The sequence below is a fragment of the Equus quagga genome, chromosome 2 (genome assembly GCF_021613505.1).
Source record: "Equus quagga isolate Etosha38 chromosome 2, UCLA_HA_Equagga_1.0, whole genome shotgun sequence".
NCBI lineage: Eukaryota > Metazoa > Chordata > Mammalia > Perissodactyla > Equidae > Equus > Equus quagga.
The window spans coordinates 118,350,678-118,370,091 of record NC_060268.1 but is presented as its reverse complement, the minus strand read 5'-3'; the positions used below and the strand labels follow the sequence as shown (position 1 = coordinate 118,370,091).

The following is a 19,414-nucleotide window of genomic DNA, read 5'->3' as shown; positions in this document are numbered from 1 at the left end:
ACTGAAAATCTGTGTATGTTGACAAGGGTGGAGAGGAGATTATCAGAAGGTGAAAGGAAGGAAGATATAACTGAGTATGACATAATCAGTCAGTGAGGCATACACCCAGGTGCACTGTAAGCTTAATTTTGGAAATAAGTAGAAATAAAAAAGGAGTGAATTTAGGAGGACTTTACTCAGATAAGATCTTTAGACTAGAGTCTATACATTTTGGAGAACTAGAGAATGTTTAAGCACTTATATCATGATGAAACGCTGTTTTGGGAATATTGGGAATCAAGAAGTAAGGTACAGAATGGCCAGGAAAAGGGAGAGGTCACAGGTGGAGAAATATGTCCAGAAGAGAACGAATTAAGACAACTTATGAGATAATTAGGGCAAAAATGAAGGTAATGGAAACAATTAGAATAAACTGAACAAATCACAAAAATTCTACAGAAAGGTGAATTCATTCATTCAATAAACATTATGAAATACCTACTAAATGTCAGCTATTGTGGTAGCCAATGAGGATATAATGATGAACAAGACAGAAATAGTCTTATCCCTCAATGATCTTAGAATCTCACAGAGTAACTTCATGAGTTGAGATCAAAAAGGAAGGTAAGGTCTGTAGCTGACTAGGAGAAAGGCGACTATAAACACGGCTTTGGAAAAAGGAAGAGGATATGGTGCTGGCAGCCGGCAAGGCAGGACTAGCATCTGTGCATATGAGAACAGTCCACAAAGTTCCGAGCAGAAGTCAGCAGAGCAAATCTACCTCCACAGAGTTAGAGAGAAGAGTGGAAAGCTAAAGAAAGGCTGGGGCTCAGCAAACACCACAGCTACAAGGATCGGGGGAGGAAGAGGCGCACCAAAAAGAAGGCAGGAGAGCCACGCAGAGGCTAGTGTGGAATCCGACAGTGGAAGTCATGCCAAATTCCTCCTCTATTGTTCATCCAGATGGAGTCCCTGTCCCCAATGGCTTAGAGGTAGGGAGTCCCATTCCTGCAGCAGAGATTTTTTTTTTTCGAGGAAGATTAGCCCTGAGCAAACTACTGCCAATCCTCCTCTTTTTGCTGAGGAAGACTGGCCCTGAGCTAACATCCATGTCCCATACCCATCTTCCTCTACTTTATACATGGGACGCCTACCACAGCATGGCGTGCCAAGCGGTGCCATGTCCACACCTGGGATCTGACCCGGCGAACCCCGGGCCACCGAGAAGTGGAACGTGCAAACTTAACTGCTGTGCCACCGGGCCGGCCCCAGAGATTTTCTCAGAGAAACATTAAAATATAATGTTTACTAGGTAGTAGGTTATGTTTACATTGTCTTTCAGTTGCATTCGGGGTTAAATAGCTTTTGTGAACTTGTCTTGCGGACAAATATCTGGAAAATACTTTCAAAACTACAAATTCGTAAAATATAAGCCATTTGTAAATTGGAGACCACTTACATATAAGTAAGGTGGCATTAACAAGTTGAATTTTAAAATAGCCTTCTTCTCCTCCCCTGGCATTTTAAAGCTGTCTACTCTGAAAATCTGTCATCTTCAAATCAAACATGGTTTTTAGGTTGTAATACCACATGAAAAAACTAGAGAATCATTTACAACTTTTTTGAAGGTGGGGACCACAGTCACCGACCATTAAACAACAACTACTAATCAAGTTAACAGATTAAAGGAATTCTTCTTGGAGAAGGCAAACAAGCATAACATGCTTTATGGTGGACTGCTGAATATTACTTGGGGACTTACCAGAACCTCTTCTCGTAATTGTCCCAAAGGCACAGAAAGCTGGTTGAGGGCTTTGTCCATACCAACCTAAAGGTAAAATCACGTTGGCACAAACACATCCAACCCAGAGTAATAACGAAGTATCTGCTCAATGATCAAAGCAGTACTAGACTTAGGTTATTCTTTCTGTACAACAAAAACTGACAACCATATATTGCTAAGTAACTACATAACAGAAATGTTATTTTGCCATAAATATTGCTCATAGAATATGAAAAAAATCTGTTGACATACATGAAACTATAAAAATAAGGGAAGTCATAATAAATGAATTCGAAAAAGTTTAACAGGAAGTGAATACTTGTCTATAATTTATGATATTCAACCAGCAGATGTTAAAGTCTGATGGACTACATCTTTCCTAAACATTACTATAACTTGTATAATTTGGATATGAGAAAAATCCAAGTTAAATAGAATGGAAATAAAATTTGGGGGGCTTCAAATCCTACTAGAACATGTATCTTAGTTGTGTATTTCCCAAAAGCAAACATGGCTCATTAATTTTAACACTTCTTGAAATTCGCATGGAGATGGCTACTTTCTGTACTTCTTTGGACAAACATATTTAAAAACAAAATAAAATATGAACAAAAAAACATTTTCATGAATATTAAAACTCAAGCATTTCTAAACAACTTTTACAAACGATTGATATGCTCATTACAAACGAGTCTTACATTTTTAAAAAACCAAGCTTCCTAAAGATCAATATTGGCCTATGTTTCTTCAACCTAGCTGTGGCTAGCACATGTGCCTGAAAGTAAATTAAACATTTCCTTAAGAATAGCTGATATGTGGTTGCTCTTGTAAATTAATCTAAACCAGTCAGATTTCATGGTGATCACTTAGCAACTAACGAAAACAATCACTCTGATATTATCGTCTTTTACTTTTCGCTATTTCTTAATTACTAATTTAAAAAAAATCAAGCTGGAACATCTTAAATAAGTAAAAAAAACAAATGTATACCAAGAAAGTTTAGTTCTTTTATTAATGAGATTAGCAATCTCTTCAAGTTTCTGGGGGGAAAAATCAACTAAAAGGTTTCTAAAAACATAGCACGTTTAAGAATAAATATGAGTGAGAAAGTGTTATGTGTGTAAATACTGACTGTAAAAATTTCGGATTTATGGTTTACCAAGTTTGTTGAAAGGTTGACAAAATCTGCATAATCCTTGTTGATGAGTTCAACCATGGCTGTTTTAAGAAGTTTATAGTAGAGTTCCAGGTCATCTCTCAATTCTTCCAGCTGGACACGCTTCCTACAGTCAGACACAAAATGATCAACATCGAAATCTTCCTGAAAATAAAACCAGAAAAGAAAAATTACTGCAATGATATCACATTTTACATATAAAAATAAAATGAGAGAAAGAATAAGAGCATATTGCTGCAGGGAAAAAGTACCTTTGAGTACACACAACAACGAAGGTGCCTGGTCACTTTATACGGGTGCCAAAAGGGGGTCCTGACCAAGCGTATCCTCTCCTGTTGCCTAAATTCTACAAGGGATTTTATTTTGTTAAATTGCACATTTCAAATAGGCTCTTCTCAAAACAGAAGTAGCTTTTCTCCTTTAATTTTTTTTTTTTTTTTTGAGGAAGATTGGCCCTGAGCTAACATCCATGCCCATCTTCCTCTACTTTATATGTGGGCCTACCACAGCATGGCTTGACAAGCCGTGCCATGTCTGCACCTGGAATCTGAACCAGTGAACCCCAGGCCACTCAAGTGGAACGTTCACACTTAACCACTGCGCCACCGGGCCGGCCCCTCTCCTTTAATTTTAAAAGTAATAAATGTTCAAGGTAAAACTTTTAACCAACAAAGAAGTAATTACATAATAGTAAAAAAATCACCCAAATTCTGATGCTGTACAGATAAGCAATATTTATGATTTTTTCACTATTTAACATGATTCACATCCTTCCAGACGTTTTTTGTCTTTCTCTTTAAAATATAAATTACTTTTTTAAAAGTCAGATATAATTGACATACATTATATTAGTTTCAGATGTACAACACAATGATTTCATATTGTTGTCTAGTGGCAAATGATCATCACAATAAGTCTAGCTAACATCCATCACCACAAAGTTACAAACTTTTCTTCTTGTGATAACGACTTTTAAGATTTACTCTCTTAGCAAGTTCGAATAAACAATATAGTATTTTTTTTTTTTGAGGAAGATTAGCCCTGAGCTAACTACTGCCAATCCTCCTCTTTTTGCTGAGGAAGACTGGCCATGAGCTAATATCCATGTCCCATGCCCATCTTCCTCTACTTTATACCTGGGACGCCTACCTGGGACCGCCTTTATACCTTGGCTTTTTGCCAAGCGGTGCCATGCCCGCACCCAGGTTCCGAACCAGTGAACCCTGGGCCACCAAGAAGCAGAATGTGCGCACTTAACTGCTGTGCCACCGGGCCAGCCCCAATATAGTATTATTAACTGTAGAATACATCCCCAGGACTTACTCATCTTATAAGTCTAAGTCTGTATCCAATGACCCCCCCCTTCAACTATTTCACACTCCCCCACGCCCCACCTCTGACACCAATCTGTTCTCTGTACCTATGAGTTTTTTTGTTCTTTTGTTAGATACAACATATAAGTGAGATCATACAATACTTGTCTTTCTCTGTCTGACTTATTTTGCTTAGCATTATGCCCTTAAGGTCCAGCCATGTTGTCCCAAATGGCAAGATTTCCTTCTTTTATGGCTGAATAATATTCCATTGGACATATACACATTTTCTTTATCTATTCATCCATCAATGGATACTTAGGTTGCTCCCATGCCTTGGCAATTGTAAAGAATGCTGCAATGAACATGCGGGATCTGCGAGCATAAGGCTCACTGGCCACCAGAGCCAGGTGATCTAAAGGTGTGCCCTGGGCAGCAGCCACAAAAATCTGGGTGCCAGACAAGCATAAAGCTCCTTTCCAGGAGATACTGGCGAGCTGCAGCGAGGCAGAGGGAGAGCATAAAGAAGGCACCTGCCAGCCTCCGTCTTTGGAGAGTATTTCAGGAGGCCCCTAGATGTGTGTTAAATTAGATGCCTGCACCTCAGACCAATGCTTTAAGATAAGCAAATAAGCCTCTTTCACAGAAAGTCTGGGTGCTTTTCAGTTGGCTGCCCTGTGCCAGGCCCTGGGGTGGGTGAGTCTACAGTCAACCCCTTTAAGAACTGTTTCTCAGTTCCCTATAACCTGTGGGTCTTGTGGACACAAGCCCCATTGGCTTTCAAAGCTAGATGTTTTAGGAGCTCATCTCTCAGGTGCAGGTCGTAAAAGCTGGGGTGGCAGATGTGGGGTTCAAACCCTTTGTTCCTCAGGGAGAAGCTCAGGGTTTCAGTTCCCTCCCAATTGTGGGTCGCTGCAACAGGCGTGGGGTTTATGGCAAGACTGTGTCTTAGCCTCTCCCATGGGCTTCAATGTGGGTTTTTTCTTGTTCATCTGACGTGGAGGAGTCACTGAGCTAGTTTGGGTTTTTTTTTTTTTTTCAGACAACTGTTCCATATGTAGCTGTAGATTCAGTGTGCCCATGCAAAGAGGTGAATTCACAATCCTCCTACCTTGCCATCTTGAACTGCAACCCCAGACCCTTTTCTGTGGGTACACACACACAGACATACACACAGAATCTTCATACTCATGCTGTTTTCCAAACTGTTTTTTCCCATATAAAAATATAACTTTAATGTCTTTTCATATTACATATAAATTTGTATTAACATTTTATATGGATGTTGAGTATTCCATTGAACAGATGTTCAGAATCGCTCATAACCAACTTCCAAGCACTAGTCTCACAGGATTAGCTATGTTCTGTTTCCCCTTTATAACATTCTGATGCCCCTGGTAGGCTGACATGCTTAGAACCAGCAGGTTATTGTCTACTTCACCTGTGACTTTGACTGCTACTAGTTGAGCTGTTTAGTCAAAAAGAATCAGATGTGATGATTCCCAAACTTGTTAAGGCCACTTGTACTTATCATGATTACATAATTTTTTTCCTGAGGAAAATTAGCCCTGAGCTTAACATTTGTTGCCAATCTTCCTCTTTTTGCTTGAGGAAGATTTGTCCTGAGCTAACATACCTGCCAATCTTCCTCTATTTTTATTTGTGGGTCACTGCCACAGCACAGCCACCAAGTGGCACAGGTCCACTCCCAGGAACTGAACCCAGACTGCCGAAGTGGAGCACACTGAACTCAACCATCAGGCCATGGGGCAGGCCCCCCAATAATTTTACTAAATATTATGTAAATCAACAAAATACAAGTGCAAAAAGATAACTGTTTTTATGAAAACTAAGGCAGATGGTTTGGAAAGTCTTAATACAGGGAAATTGATAAGAAAACTTTTGTTGAATTAACTATGAGTGAGATCATCACGAATCAGGCAGCACAAGGTGGAGGAGGATCATACAAACCTAGAAGCATTATACACCCAGATTCTTTGCAAATGCCCTAGGGTTCTCATTCAACTTAAACTGAAACTGAATGCAAAAAAAACAATACAGAAATCTCATCAGCAGATCAATTTTCAGAGAAAAGAGCTCAGCACCACATCAATGGAGAATAAATGTACATATATATATGTTTTAATCTAAAATGTTAAGGACTCTATGCATCATCCCATAAGAGTACTTGTTCAAACTGACTTTCTTAATCAATCAGCCAAACACCTGCCCTGATAGTGTCAGATATGAGGATTTCTTATCAAATCATAATTTCACAGCCACCTACTGAAAACCCATCTGCCTCTTTATCTGGGGCCAGAATTAGCCTGGTCATTTTCCTTCTTGAGACTACCCCAGACAACACCTTACATTCATAGTTACATAGCAGATCACAGAAAGAAAATGGGAGGACACAGCTTGTAATCCTGGCCTTGCCACTAACCAGCTGTATGACTTTAGGCAAATCACTTTACCTGACTCAGTTACATATTCTTTGAAGTTCTGAACTTCTCACAGATGAAGTTCAGATCTGAACTTCATGATGGCATTCCAAATCATATAACTCAGCTCCACTGAACAAACGCTATTAGGTAATATTAATACTCAACTTACCATTTATATACTTATTCTCAGATAAACAAATGCTGCACAGCTTAAGATTAAATTACTTAGAACATTTGTGAATACTGAATTAGGCAGCTTTTGCTACAGCAACAAACACTCTCAAATTCACAGTGGCATATAACAACAGGCACATTTCTTTACCAGAAATTGTTTTATTTTATATTGTATATTTACTAAACATTTAAAAAGAAAAAACTTAAAACCCATAGATTTATGGTCAACTGATTTTTTACAAGGATGCCAAGACCATTCAATGGGGAAAGAAGAGTCTTTTCAACAAATGATGCTGGGACAAGTGAATATCTACATGCAAAAGAATAAATTTGGACACGAACCTCACACCATATACAAAAATTTACTCAAAAATGGATCAAAGATTTGAATAAGAGCTAAAAGTATAAAATTCATAGAAGAAAACAGAGGTGAAAATCTGTGTGACTTTGGATTAGGCAATGGTTTTTTAGATATGACACAAAAAGCTTAAGAAATAATAAATAAACTCAATTTGATCACAATAAAAAGTTTTGTGCATCACAGGACACTATTAAGAAAGTGAAAAGACAATCCATAGAATGGTATAAAATATTTGTAAATCATATATCTGACAAGAGTCTAATATCCAGACTATAGAAGGAACTCTTACAACACAACAATAACAAGACAACCCAATTAAAAAATGAGCAAAGGATTTGAACAGACATTTCTCCAAAGATGATATACAAATGGCCAATAAGCACATGAAAAGATGCTCAACATCATTAGTCATTAGGGAAATACAAATCAAAATCACAAGATACCACTTCACACCCACCAGGATGGCTACAATAAAATAAGAAAAAGAAAAAAAAGCGTTGGCAAGGATGTGGAGAAACCAGAACCCTCATACATTGCTGGTGAGAATGTAAAATGGTGTACCTGCAGTAGAAAATAGTTTGGCAGTTCCTTAAAACGTTGAACACAAAATTACCCAGCAATTCCCTGCCTAGGTCTATACACCTGATAGAACTAACTGAAAACAGATGTTCACATAAAAACTTGTATATGAATGTTCCTAGAAGCATTATTTATAAGAGCCAACAAGAAAACACAACCTAAGTGTCTATTAAGTGATGAACAGATAAAAATCCACACAGTGGAATATTATTCAGCCATAAAAAGGAATAAAGTACTATTACCTGTTAGAATATAGATGAACCTTGAAAACACTACATTAAGTGAAGGAAGCCAGACACAAAAGGCCACATATTGTACGACTCTATTTATACGAGATGTTCCAGAATAGGCAAATCCATAAAGACAGAAAGCAGATTAGTGGTTGCCAGGGGGACGGGAGAATTGGAACTAATAGGTCTGAGGTTTCTTTCTGAGGTGATGGAAATGTTCTCGAATTACAGAGTGGTGACAGATGCACAACATAGTAAACATAGGACAAACCAGTGAAGTGTACACTTTAAAATGGTAAATTTTATATGAATTATATCTCAACAAAAAAGAAAAAACTTAAATATCAACAAGAAAAATCTTCAGATACATTAAAAATTCCAAAGTAACAGTAACCAAAAGAAAGCTGGAGTAGCTACATTAATTTAAGACAAAGCAGTTTTCAGAGCACGGAAAATTATCAAGCATAAAGAGGAGTATTACATAATGAGGAAGAAGTCAATTCACGAAGAACACAGAACAATCCTTAATGCGTATTTGCTTAACAAAGCTTCAAAATATATGAGGCAAAAAGTAAAAGAACTATACAGACATAAACAAATCTATTATTATAGCTGGTGACCAACACCTCTCTATCAGTAATGGACAGATCTAGGAGGAAGGTAGAAAAAGAGGAGATGGAGAGAAGCAGATGGATTCAAGAGATATTCAGGAAGTGAAATCTCTAGGACTCAGCAGAAATCCACATATTGGATTTTGGAAAGGTGACAGAGAGAGGAGCTGACTCCTGGTTTTCTGACTCACAACTAGATGGATGGTGGAGCATTAACTGAGATATGTAATACTACAAGAGACCTAGTTTTGCGGGGAGGAGGTACTCATGAATTCAGTTTTGAACATGATGAGTCTGAGGTGCCAGAGAGATATCCAAAAAGAGATGTCAAGGAGAAGTTGATTGTATGGTACTAGAGATCAGGAGACATTTGGGCCAGAGATATGAATCTGTGTCACCTACCTATAGATGGTCACTGAAGCTGCACAAAGGATCATCTAGGGAAAGGTGAGGACATGTGATTGAGCCCATAAGCAGCCATTTAATGGCTACAAGGAGGAGAATGATTATGCACAGGAGACAGAGAGACCAGAGAGGTAAGAAGAAAACCAGAAAGCACTGGGTCTCAGAAAGCAATGAAGACAGCATTTGGTCTGCTGAGAGGTCAAGTAAAGAGACAGAAAAAGGTCTGCTGGATTGACTTACATCTAGTTAGCACTGGCGAAAATGGTCAGTGGAATGATGGGGCCAGAAGCCAGAATGGAAAGAGTTTAAGAGTAAAAGGTGAGAAAGTGAAGACAATTCTTGAGCATTTGGCTGTGATACGGAAAAGAGTGACAGGGCCATAACTAAAGGCAGGAGGATCAAGTGGAAGAGACTAAAATAGGAGTGTGTTTGAAATAGGAGGATAGAGAAGGAGAAGATAAGAAAGTCCTGAGAAGGCAAGAGAGCATGGGATCCAAGCATGGGTGGAAAAATTAACCTTAGGAGGAAAGAAAGCCCCTCTACGTACCAGGCAAGAATGAGAAAGAGAATGGGTACAAATACAAGAATGAGATTTTTGTTTGTTTGTTTTGGATTTTTTTTTTTTTAAAGAATGGGATTGTTACCAGCAAGATGAATGAGTTCCCATTTGATGGCCTTTATTTTTTCTGTTAAACAGAAAATGAAGTCATATGCTGAGAGAGAAGGGGAGGCTATGATTTCGAAAGCACACCTAGGTGAACGGGTCTAATTCACCTTTGTTAGCATGCCCCTTTTTCTCTCTTGCTATCTTAAGTCCTATTTACATTCATTACTCAGCTCTCTCAGGATTTTTGTACTTTTTTTAAGCTGACAAAGCTAACAGTATGATGTTGCCACCAGCTCTGCCTCAAAGTGATTCTTCCATGTGCCAGTCCTGCCTTTTGATCACCTACAGCTTTCACAAACCTGTTCCCTCCTCTGTTTTTTTCATTAGATCTCATAAGGGCCACTGAAATGATTTTTTAAGTAGACTCCTGCCACCGGTCAGCTCCAATGCAACAGAAATGACCACATAATTTCCTGCTTTAAACTTGACTATAACTCCATAATGAATACTGCATCAGGCACAAACCCCTCAGTGCAGTGTACAAGGCCCAGCACAACTTACAACCCCACCCGATCTACCTTTCTACATTTCCAATCTCATATCTGGCCATTCTTCCATACCCAAACCACTCTGAACTAAGTGCAGTTTCTTGGCACACACATTCTTCCTATCACCATACTCAAGGGCCAAAACCATATCTTATCTTTCCTTGTGCCATCACGTCTAGATTGCTGGCTGGCACACAGTAGGTGAGCAATGAATGCCTGTTTATTTTAAATGAGCAATTGTTACTATTGCCCTACCAGGTGCTCATCACATTTGGCAGACTAATGACAAAATTTCCAATCAACTGACTGGATTTCAAGCAATCTCAACTCTCCTAATGCCAACTCTGATATTCCCTAACATTCCCACAGGCACAAAATCTACCCAATTCCAAAATGTGTTGAATGAGACAGAAATGTAGAAATACAACAACAACAGCAAGCTCTCCACCCATCCTTTGTGCATGGAACTATAACTTATTAAATGTCTCTTTGAAGGGAACACAAATTTGCAAATAACCTTTATCTCCGGGTCCCACCTAGAAAATCAATAACGTTTTACACAAAACAGCTGTTCTATGTATTTTTCTTCTTCATGTGGAGTGGTCACATTTATTAGCACTACAAATTGTATGGCATATTAAGAGGTTTAAGAGCCAGGAAAAAATATGGAATTGCTGGCATTCCATCTAGTTCCCCAGTTTGCTCTCTCCCTACCTCTACGTTCTATTTTAGAACTAATATTTTGAGATTTTTACTTTCTGAAGCTGCTTTTACCAAAGGCATTCTGTCAGCTCAGAGTGAGAAAGATGGTGGGACTAGTGAGTCAGAAAGGATGCTGGTATTGGGTCTGAAGAAGCCTGAAAAAGTCAAAAGATGGACAAGAGTTTTCTGTACTCCAAGATCCTTGAAGTAAGAGAAGTCAGAACAAAGTCCCTGATCTCTGTGTGTACATTTTCTTCTTCCAGTGCACCTCTCCCCATTGTGTCTCCTCAGTTCTTTCTTTCCACCCTCACATCACGGTAGCTCTTAGCCAGGAGGTGGAACAAAGGGTTTCTAGAACCGTGAGTTCACTCTGTACTCTCTTTCCGATATCCTAGTCAAGTTACAACTTTTATTACAGTGGTTTAGCAGAAACATCGCTGTACAAAAACAAAAGTATATCACTCCTAAGTCTAGATAGCCCCACATATTAAAAATGATATGGCCACACTGGAGAGGATCCAGATGTAAATCCTTTTTTAAAACCAGAGTTTTGAAGATGTGATCTGACTGTAAATATCAAAAAGAGAGAAGCTAATTAACCCAGCAAAAGAAAAACATATTCTGACTTGAAGTCATCACAAAAGACAGGACAAGAACAAATTTAAATTCACTCGTTCAAAACTTTAAGTGTCTACTGAGCCAAAACTTTTAACTTTTTAACACCGAAACCAGCTACTAAGTGATGTCAAAAGTTTCAATACTTAGAAACTAAACATAACTACATTTTTGATAGTTTAACTGCAGATACCAAATAGGTAGGCAAAGCTTCTCCTAGCTCTGATTCAAATCTTGGACGTTTTCAAGGCTGTGCCTGATGGAACTTCTATTATCAGTAAAACGTTTCCAGCTTATATTGCTAATCTGTAAGTTTATGTACTCCAATTACCTGCAGACCAAATTCAAGTTCAATTTATAAAGAGAGAAAGTAGGGCAACTTTAGAAAAGAATGGTTTGCTTTGTTGTACTGCTACAAAATCAGTAAGAGTATTCTAATCTTTTAAATATCTTATTCCAGAAGCTTTAGATGAATGTTAGGCAAAAACTTTAGATTAAGTGCCCTTTGTTCCGACCCGATCCCTGGGTAGGTACATGAGTTCAGAGATAGGTTCAACGCATATTTACTGAGCTTCCAGGTGCAATGCACTGGTCAACAAGCTTCCTTCTGACTAGAGGATTGGTAATCTGCCTGCACTGCGTGATAACAAGGTCAGGTAATAACACGGGCTTTTACATTTGGCTCAAAACTCCTTGCCCAGAACTTTCAGGCCATTTCACTCAACATGCACGATTTCACAGACGTGTTCTCTCCAGGTGCACCTGCCAAACCTGAGGCCAGGAGACCGCGCAGGGCAGGGCGAGGCCTGTCACAGAGCGAGCGCCGCGGGAAAGGGCGGCCGGGACGCGGCAGGAGGAGCCGAGGGGAGGCCCGCGGCGGAGCAGGGCCGGCACCCAAAGCCCAGCTCGGGGTGAGCTCGGCGCGCACCTTCATAAACTCGTCCTTGTCGAAGCAGAGCGTGTCCGGGCCCCTGGGCAGGTTCATCCTACTTTGCTCCATCCCGCCGGCCGCCGCCTCTCAGCGCCAACACCAGCGACGCTAAGCAGCAGGAATCTCCACCGAGGGACCAGTCGACCGCCACAGCGTCTCCACCGCACGGAAAGAACCACTTCCGCCAACATGGCGGCGCCCGCGCCGCGGCCAATGAGGGAGGGCCGCCAGCCGGCCCTCGCCTGCCGCCGCCAAGAGTGCCACCGGTCTGCCGCCGCTGCCATGCTGCAGTCAGTGCTGCCCCATGCGGTGGAGGGCGGCACTGCAGCCTCGCGCTCGCCGCCGCGGGGCGGCCCGGCTCCCAAGGAGGCGGGACTGAATCCTGGAGGAGAAGGGCCGAATCCGCCAGCCGGGCTCGCTCGCCACCCTACCGTTTCCGCTGGGAAAAGTCGCCTGCTGCGCTTTTCCAGTGTCTTCTTCCGGAGATTGCACCGCTTTGGAATGCTGAAAGAGGAGCCATTGTCGAATGTCAGCCCCCTCGTTGTCAGGAGGGTGTTCCAGGGCTGGACCCTACACCGCTCGTTGCTCCCTTCCCTGCGCTCTCCGCTGCTATCCGGGCGCTGGGGCCTTTGCGGGAGCTCGGGCCTCCCCTCCTCGCCTTGGCGCCAGCAGGCGAGAGTAGAGTCTTCTCCCATGAGCTCAGCTCCCGGGTCCTGTGCAGAAGAAGGTGGTTAGCTGACAGCTCGCTGCTCAATTTTGAGCTCAGTTTCAGGTGGGCAGCCTCTGAACACAGCTTTGGGTCTTCAGGGTTCTTCAAGGAGTGCCTCACCAGCTGCTTAGTCAAAACACAGCAGACAAATACATGTGCATAAATATTTATTTTTAATCTAAATCAGGAATGGGCAAATTTTTGTGTTTGTAGCCAGTATTGGTGCAATCACTACCCCCTCCAATTTCTCAAACTTTCTCCCTTCTCTTCCCAGATCCATTCCAATTTTATTCTGAGATTTTCTTTCTTTTTCTCTTCCCTTGCTTTTTCTCCCACTGTCCTTTCCTCTAGCAGCGAATACCATGGTTACATGATCACAATTCATTTCCCTTGTTTCTCCTTCAGACTCTGACTACTCAAACCACAAAGCTCACTTCACACTCTTCACTCTGCAAGTCTTTCCTCCCTGCAACATGTGTCTTTTGTAAACCTGTGACAAATAAAAATGGCAAGCAATAGGATATATTGGAGTATATGAGGAAGCCATTTGGTATAAACCTAATTCGGCCTGACTTCTTTTTTTTTTCCTCCAAAGGGCCTGACTGGCTATTGAGCACGCATTGCATATCTGCTTAGACATTTCCTTTGGCCAGAACAAAGGCCCTTGAGATAAAGATGCAACTTCCCCCCGACATTAGCATTTTTCTTTAGGCTAGGAACTGATTGCTACACTCACCTCCCAGCTCACCTGTGACCACCCAGCTGGAGACAACAGACTGCCACCCTGCTGCGTTCACAGAGACAGAAGACCTACCTGCTATTTCCATCAATCGCTGTGCCGACAGAGCAGTCTCGCGACTATTGTGGGAGGGACATTTCAATCCTATGTGAAACATCCTCTTTGAGGGTATATAACCACCCTTATACCCCCACTTCTTTGGAGTGCTCTGTTCCTTTGTGGAAAGACTCTCCCGGGTTATAATCCTCAGATTTAAGCTCAGAATAAACTCACCCAAATTTTCATTTATAGATTGGATATGGATTATTTTCGTCGACACCTGGAAAAGGCTGCTCCTCCCAATGCTGTCTTCTTCTTAGGCATAACATTAGCCCATCTTAGCCCTTCAAAAGGAATGGGACAGAGGAAGGCAATACCTTAAAATGAGACTCCTGTATTCAAGTTGCTCCAAATAGGAAAGTGGTCACTCTTTTAAAATATGGATATAGAATCCAAAACACCCTAGCATTGGGCCTGCCAAGCCTATTAAAGAGCATCTTCCCTGCCAACATCTAGAGAAGATGAGATAGGATGAGCGCTGGAACTTACCTGGAGAATCAAAATAAATTGCCAGAGGTGCAATTGCAAAAAGTGCCCCCTGTGTTCCTGTTATGTTTGTTTGGATACAGGGAATGAAAGCCTCGTTATTTGTTTTTTGTTTGCTTACTCTTATTGATGAGGATTTTTAGGCTGGTTACTTTTAAAACTACAGATGAGAGGCAGGCTCCAAGGAGTAGAATTTGCTTGTCCCTTTGTTGGGAAACATTTACATTTCTAAGGGAAACCTCTACCTGTGAAGATGCCTCCCTCTCTGTGCCAGGAAGAAGGGGGATGGCCTTATCTCTAGAAACTCTTAATCAATGCCAGAGGCAAGAACTTAAGTTGGTTACTGTCTGGCCACCTCATGTAACTGACCCCCCCCCCAAATCCTCCTTTGTCTTTAGCTGAGGATAAAATTCAAGCGGTGACTTCTGCCATTTACTCAATCTGGTTTGATTCTTATCTAAAAGTTTTTGGGACCACCAAATGGCTGGACCCTACGGGCAGGCGCTGATACCATTTTAACTTTTTTACATATTCTTTGTCTTGTAAAGAGATAACTCACATACCTATGCCTTAAATTTAGCTCTAACCCTCAACTTGGGGCAGCAGAAGCTCTGACTGCCCATGGGCCCTGTCCCCATGCTATTCCACACTATTCTCTAAATAAAAGAGCACTCCTGCCAGATCTTGAGAGTCTAAGAAATCTTTCTTTCGACTCCTTGGCTCACCAACCCCGCATCATTGTCGTGAAAATTTTCAAACAAACACAAAGTCTGGTGAGCACAAGGATACCCCCCATGCTCTCATTGCTGGGCTTCTATGGTCATCAACATTTTGTCATACCTGTTTCATCTGTCTTCCTCCTACCACTGTACCACCACCTCCTTTTTTGGCTGGGATATATTTTAAAGCAAATCCCAAACATCATATCATTTCCTGCTCCTCAGATGCCTCAGTTTACAGGTCAAAGAAGAAGAAGAAAATTTCTGCGAAAATAATCCATAACTGATCTATAAATGAAAATTTGGGTGAGTTTATTCTGAGCTGAAATCTGAAGACCATGGCCCAGGGCCTTTCTTCCCGAAGGAAGAAAGAGCACCGAAGAAGTGGGGTGCACAGAGTGGTTATATACCCCCAGAGAGGATGTTTCACGTAGGATTGAAGTGTCCCTTTCACAATAGTCGCCAGACTGCTCTGTGGGCACAGCGATTGATGGAAATAGCAGGTAGGCCTTCTGTCTCAGTGAACACAGCAAGGTGGCAGTCTGTTGTCTCCAGCTGAGTGGTCACAGGTGAGTGCCGCAATCAGTTCCTAGCCTAAGGAAAGATGCTTAATCTTTAAGGAAATGCCAACGTTGGGTGGGGGAGGGAAGTTGCACCTTTATCTCAAGGGCCTTTGTTCTTGCCATAGGAAATGTATATACAATGCATGCTCAACGGCCACAGTCAGGCCCTTTTGGAAAAAACAAAGTCAGGCCGAATTAGGTTTATACCAAATGGCTTCCTCATATACTCCAATATATTCTATTGCTTGCCATTTTTATTTGTCAAAAATAAGACATTTCCTTGCAAACCTGCAATGCCATCATCAGACCTAACAAAATTAACGGTTCTACTGGCCAGCCCATATTGGCTCTGAGAGGTGTGGCTTTTAGCCCAAGGCCATACTACTAATGAATGACAAGTGTAAACCCAGGCAGTGCAAACTGCAAAGTCCATGCTCCTAAACAAGGCACCAAGAAAGGGGGCGAGGATGCTGGGCACATCAAACAAAGCTGCCTTCTAGAGCAGTGTAAATGAGCTAGAGCTTGAACTCCTTCATTCCTTTCTTATAATTGTCTTCTGAAATTCTTCCTAGGTCTTGAGTAAAGAGAGGAACCTAAATTTGTACAGCCTGGTATGCTAACCTTGGGGATGCTGAAGGGATTAGGTGGCAAAGAGTAGTGAGAGTCCCTGCTGCCTGCTGTTCTCCCAAGCACCAGTAGGGAGCAGCCAAGACCCCAGAGAGTGGGCTGCCACTTGGAGCCATTGGCTGTGGCAGTGATGCAGCCCACCAAAGCCAGGAGCAGCAGGAAAGACCCCTGATGCTGGTGGAGTACCCTAGGAGAACAAAGGCAAGAGGGAGAGTAAGCCTAAATCTGTGCAGAGGATACAGCCCTGGGTTTCTACTCAGAGCTGATATTCAGTTGGGACACACCATTTCAGCCATGCAAAGGTTGCTGAACAGCTTCTGTCCAGAGCCTGCTGCATGTCATGTTACCAAAACCAAAGTGGGTTCACCTCCTGGAGAGTTAAATCAGACTCTCTACCAGAAGTAGTTGTCACACAAAGTAAAGTATATTTGCAGCAAATAGGAGACCATGTGAAATCATTTCCAAAACCATGGCTCCCTGAACAAAGGGAAACAGGGACCTTTTAGTTTGGATGAGGAATGAATATGCCAAAGGGAGAGGTAGGTATTCACTTGCACAGGCTGAGTTGGAAAACATGCTTCTACATACACTGCAGGTTGTGGTAATAAGGCCTAAGCTCCTCCTGGAGAGATCTTAGCATTGAAAATAGGCCCAGGGCCAGCCCAGTGGCATAGTGGTTAAGTTCGTGTGCTCTACTTCGACAGCCCAGGGTTTGCTGGCTTGCATCCTGGGCACAGACCTACACACTGCTTATCAAGCTGTGCTGTGGCAGCATCCCACATAGCAGAACTATAAGGACTTACAACTAGGATATACAACTATGTGCTGGGGTTTTGGGGAGAAAAAGAGGAAGATTGGCAACAGATGCTAGCTCAGGGCCAATCTTCCTCACCAAAACCAAATAAAAAAAATAAAAATAAGGCAAAGGTTGGGGCTGGCCCCATGGCTGAGTGGTTGGGTTCATGTGCTCTGCTTCAGCAGCCCAAGGGTATGCTGGTTTGGATCCTGGGCATGGACCTAGCACCGTTCATCAGGCCATACTGAGGCAGCATCCCACATGCCACAACTAGAAAGCACCACAACTAAAATATACAACTATGTACTAGGGGGCTTTGGGGAGAAGAAAGAAAAGTAAAATCTTTAAAAATAAATAAATGACCAGTTAGCAACTACAGACAGGGTTCCTGGTTGGTGAAGTATAAACAGCTGCTCCCCCCACCGCAGCAGCTGAAACAAGTGAAAGGAGCAACTAAACTCTATCTCCATGTGGAGCCACAAATCAACAACATCAAGCAATATGAAAAAATACATTAAATCTCCAGAACAGAAAGAAAGTAACAAATACACAGAAAACAATCCCAAAGAAAATGAGATATATAACCTAAATGATGATGACTTCAAAACAGCCATCATTAAGATTCTCAATGAGTTAAGAGAGAATTCTGACCGACAACTCAACGAGTTCAGGAGCTATGTCACAAAAGAGTTTGATACGATAAAGAAGAACCAAACAGAAATATTGGAAATGAAGAACACAATAGAGGAGATTAAGAAAAATCTAGATGCTCTGAACAGTAGGGCCGATAATATGGAGGAAAGAATTAGCAATTTGGAAGATGGCAATATAGAATTGTTGCAGGCAGAGGAGGAGAGAGAAGCAAGACTTAAAAGAAATGAAGAAACTCTCCGAGAATTATCAGACACAATTAGGAGATGCAACGTAAGGATTATAGGTATACCAGAGGGAGAAGAGAAGGAGAAAGGGGCAGAAAACCTATTCAAAGAAATAATGGCTGAGAACTTCCCAAATCTGGTGAGGGAGATGGATCTTCAGGTGACAGAAGCCAATAGATCTCCAAACTTTATCAATGCAAGAAGACCAACTCCACGGCATATAGTAGTGAAGCTAGCAAAAGTCAACGACAAGGAGAAAATATTAAGGACAGCCAGGCAAAAGAAACTAACCTACAAAGGAACCCCCATCAGGCTATCAGCAGATTTCTCAGCAGAAACTTTACAGGCTACAAGAGAGTGGAATGATATATTCCAAAATCTGAAGGACAAAAACCTACAGCCGAGAATTCTCTACCCAGTGAAAATATCCTTCAAATACAATGGAGAAATAAAAACTTTCCCAGATAAACAAAAATTAAGGGAGTTCATTGCCACAAAACCTCCTCTTCAGGAAATCCTCAGGAAAACCCTCATTCCTGAAAAATCCAAAAAAGGAAAGGGGCTACAAAACCAAGAGCAGAGGAGATAAGTAGAAGGACAACAACAGAGAGTAGCAGCTCTACATCAGAACAGATTAAACCATGGGACGAGAAACAAAGGAAACTGAAGAAAACCGGAAAACAAGACACAAAATGGGAGTGGTAGGCCCCCACGTCTCAATAATCACTCTAAATGTAAATGGATTGAACTCCCCAATCAAAAGACACAGAGTGGCAGGATGGATCAAAGAACAAGATCCAACAATATGCTGCCTCCAGGAAACACACCTCAGCCCCAAAGACAAACACAGACTCAGAGTGAAGGGATGGAGAACAATACTCCAAGCTAATAATGAACAAAAGAAAGCAGGTGTCGCTATACTAATATCAGACAAGGTAGATTTCAAAGCAAAACAGATAAAGAAAGATAAAGAGGGACAGTATATAATGATAAAAGGGACTCTCCACCAAGAAGACATAACACTTATAAATATATACGCACCCAACACAGGAGCACCAAAATTTGTAAAGCAACTCTTAATAGAACTAAAAGAAGACATCAACAACAATACAATAATAGTAGGGGACCTCAACACACCATTAACACCAATGGACAGAACATCCAGACAGAAAATCAACAAGGAAATAATAGAATTAAATGAAAAATTAGACCAGATGGACTTAATAGATATATATAGAACACTTCATCCAAAAACAGCAGGTTACACATTTTTCTCAAGTGCACATGGAACATTCTCAAGGATTGACCATATTTTGGGAACCAAAGCAAACATCAATAA

General features: G+C 41.4%; 1 protein-coding gene across 4 annotated transcripts in view; it reads right to left on the bottom strand.

Annotated features, from left to right (window-relative positions):
- The window catches only part of COG2 (component of oligomeric golgi complex 2), a 54,388-nt gene extending 41,759 nt beyond the window's left edge, over nucleotides 1–12,629 (bottom strand). For 3 of the 4 annotated variants that reach the window (XM_046653922.1, XM_046653923.1, XM_046653924.1), the window contains exons 1-3: nucleotides 12,457–12,629; nucleotides 2,922–3,083; nucleotides 1,742–1,807 (exon numbers count right to left, since the gene is read on the bottom strand). In XM_046653922.1, the coding sequence (XP_046509878.1) occupies nucleotides 1,742–1,807; nucleotides 2,922–3,083; nucleotides 12,457–12,528 (300 nt within the window). In that variant the 5' untranslated portion in view covers nucleotides 12,529–12,629. Of the gene's footprint in view, nucleotides 1–1,741; nucleotides 1,808–2,921; nucleotides 3,084–12,456 lie in introns of those variants that run through there. The other variant, XM_046653925.1, reaches the window with a different exon arrangement.
- Between the last annotated feature and the right edge of the window lie 6,785 nt (nucleotides 12,630–19,414).